Source organism: Pteropus alecto, unplaced genomic scaffold (assembly GCF_000325575.1).
Source record: "Pteropus alecto unplaced genomic scaffold, ASM32557v1 C17931960, whole genome shotgun sequence".
Lineage (NCBI taxonomy): Eukaryota > Metazoa > Chordata > Mammalia > Chiroptera > Pteropodidae > Pteropus > Pteropus alecto.
Genome location: NW_006488657.1, coordinates 112 through 758, shown reverse-complemented (window position 1 = coordinate 758; position 647 = coordinate 112). Strand labels below are relative to the sequence as shown.

General features: G+C 64.0%; 1 protein-coding gene across 1 annotated transcript; it reads left to right on the top strand.

Moving 5' to 3' along the window:
• Positions 1 to 21: 21 nt before the first annotated feature.
• LOC102880391 (sialic acid-binding Ig-like lectin 15) lies at positions 22 to 412 on the top strand (the record flags this gene model as incomplete). The annotated part of the gene is made up of 1 exon (XM_006925213.1): positions 22 to 412. A coding segment is annotated over one exon (391 nt), but the record flags the coding sequence as incomplete, so codon positions are not given.
• Positions 413 to 647: the final 235 nt, after the last annotated feature.

The following is a 647-nucleotide window of genomic DNA, read 5'->3' as shown; positions in this document are numbered from 1 at the left end:
CCACGTCTTCCCCACCCTTGACTGCCGCCAGCAGCCGCCCCGCGGATCGTCAACATCTCCGTGCTGCCTGGCCCAGCGCATGCCTTCCGTGCGCTCTGCACAGCTGAAGGGGAGCCGCCGCCCGCGCTCTCCTGGTCTGGCCCCGCCCAGGGCAACGGCTCAGCTGCGGTGCAGGGCCCAGGTCAGGGTCACGGCCACCAGGTGACCGCTGAGCTGCCCACACTGGTCCACGACGGCCGTTACACGTGCACAGCCTCCAACAGCCTGGGCCGCGCCGAGGCCAGCGTCTACTTGTTCCGTTTCCATGGCGCCTCCGGAGCCTCGGAGATCACCCTCCTGCTCGGGGCGCTCGGCCTCAAGGCGCTGCTGCTCCTCGGCGTGCTGGCCGCTCGCGCTGCCCGCCACCAACTAGGTGGGTGAGCCCCTGGCCAGGGTGGGGACAAGGGTTGGGGCAAGCGGAGGCTCTCCTTTTAGGTAAAACTACCAGTCCAACCACCTGGCATGACACAACCAAAACATCATTTTTGTGCCTATTCATCATCTCACTTTCTTCTCCCTGCATCAAGCCTAGGAGGCGGGATGAGCCCATTTTACAACCAGGAAGCTGAGGCCAACGTGGTTAAAGAACTTAACACAGACCCAGACAG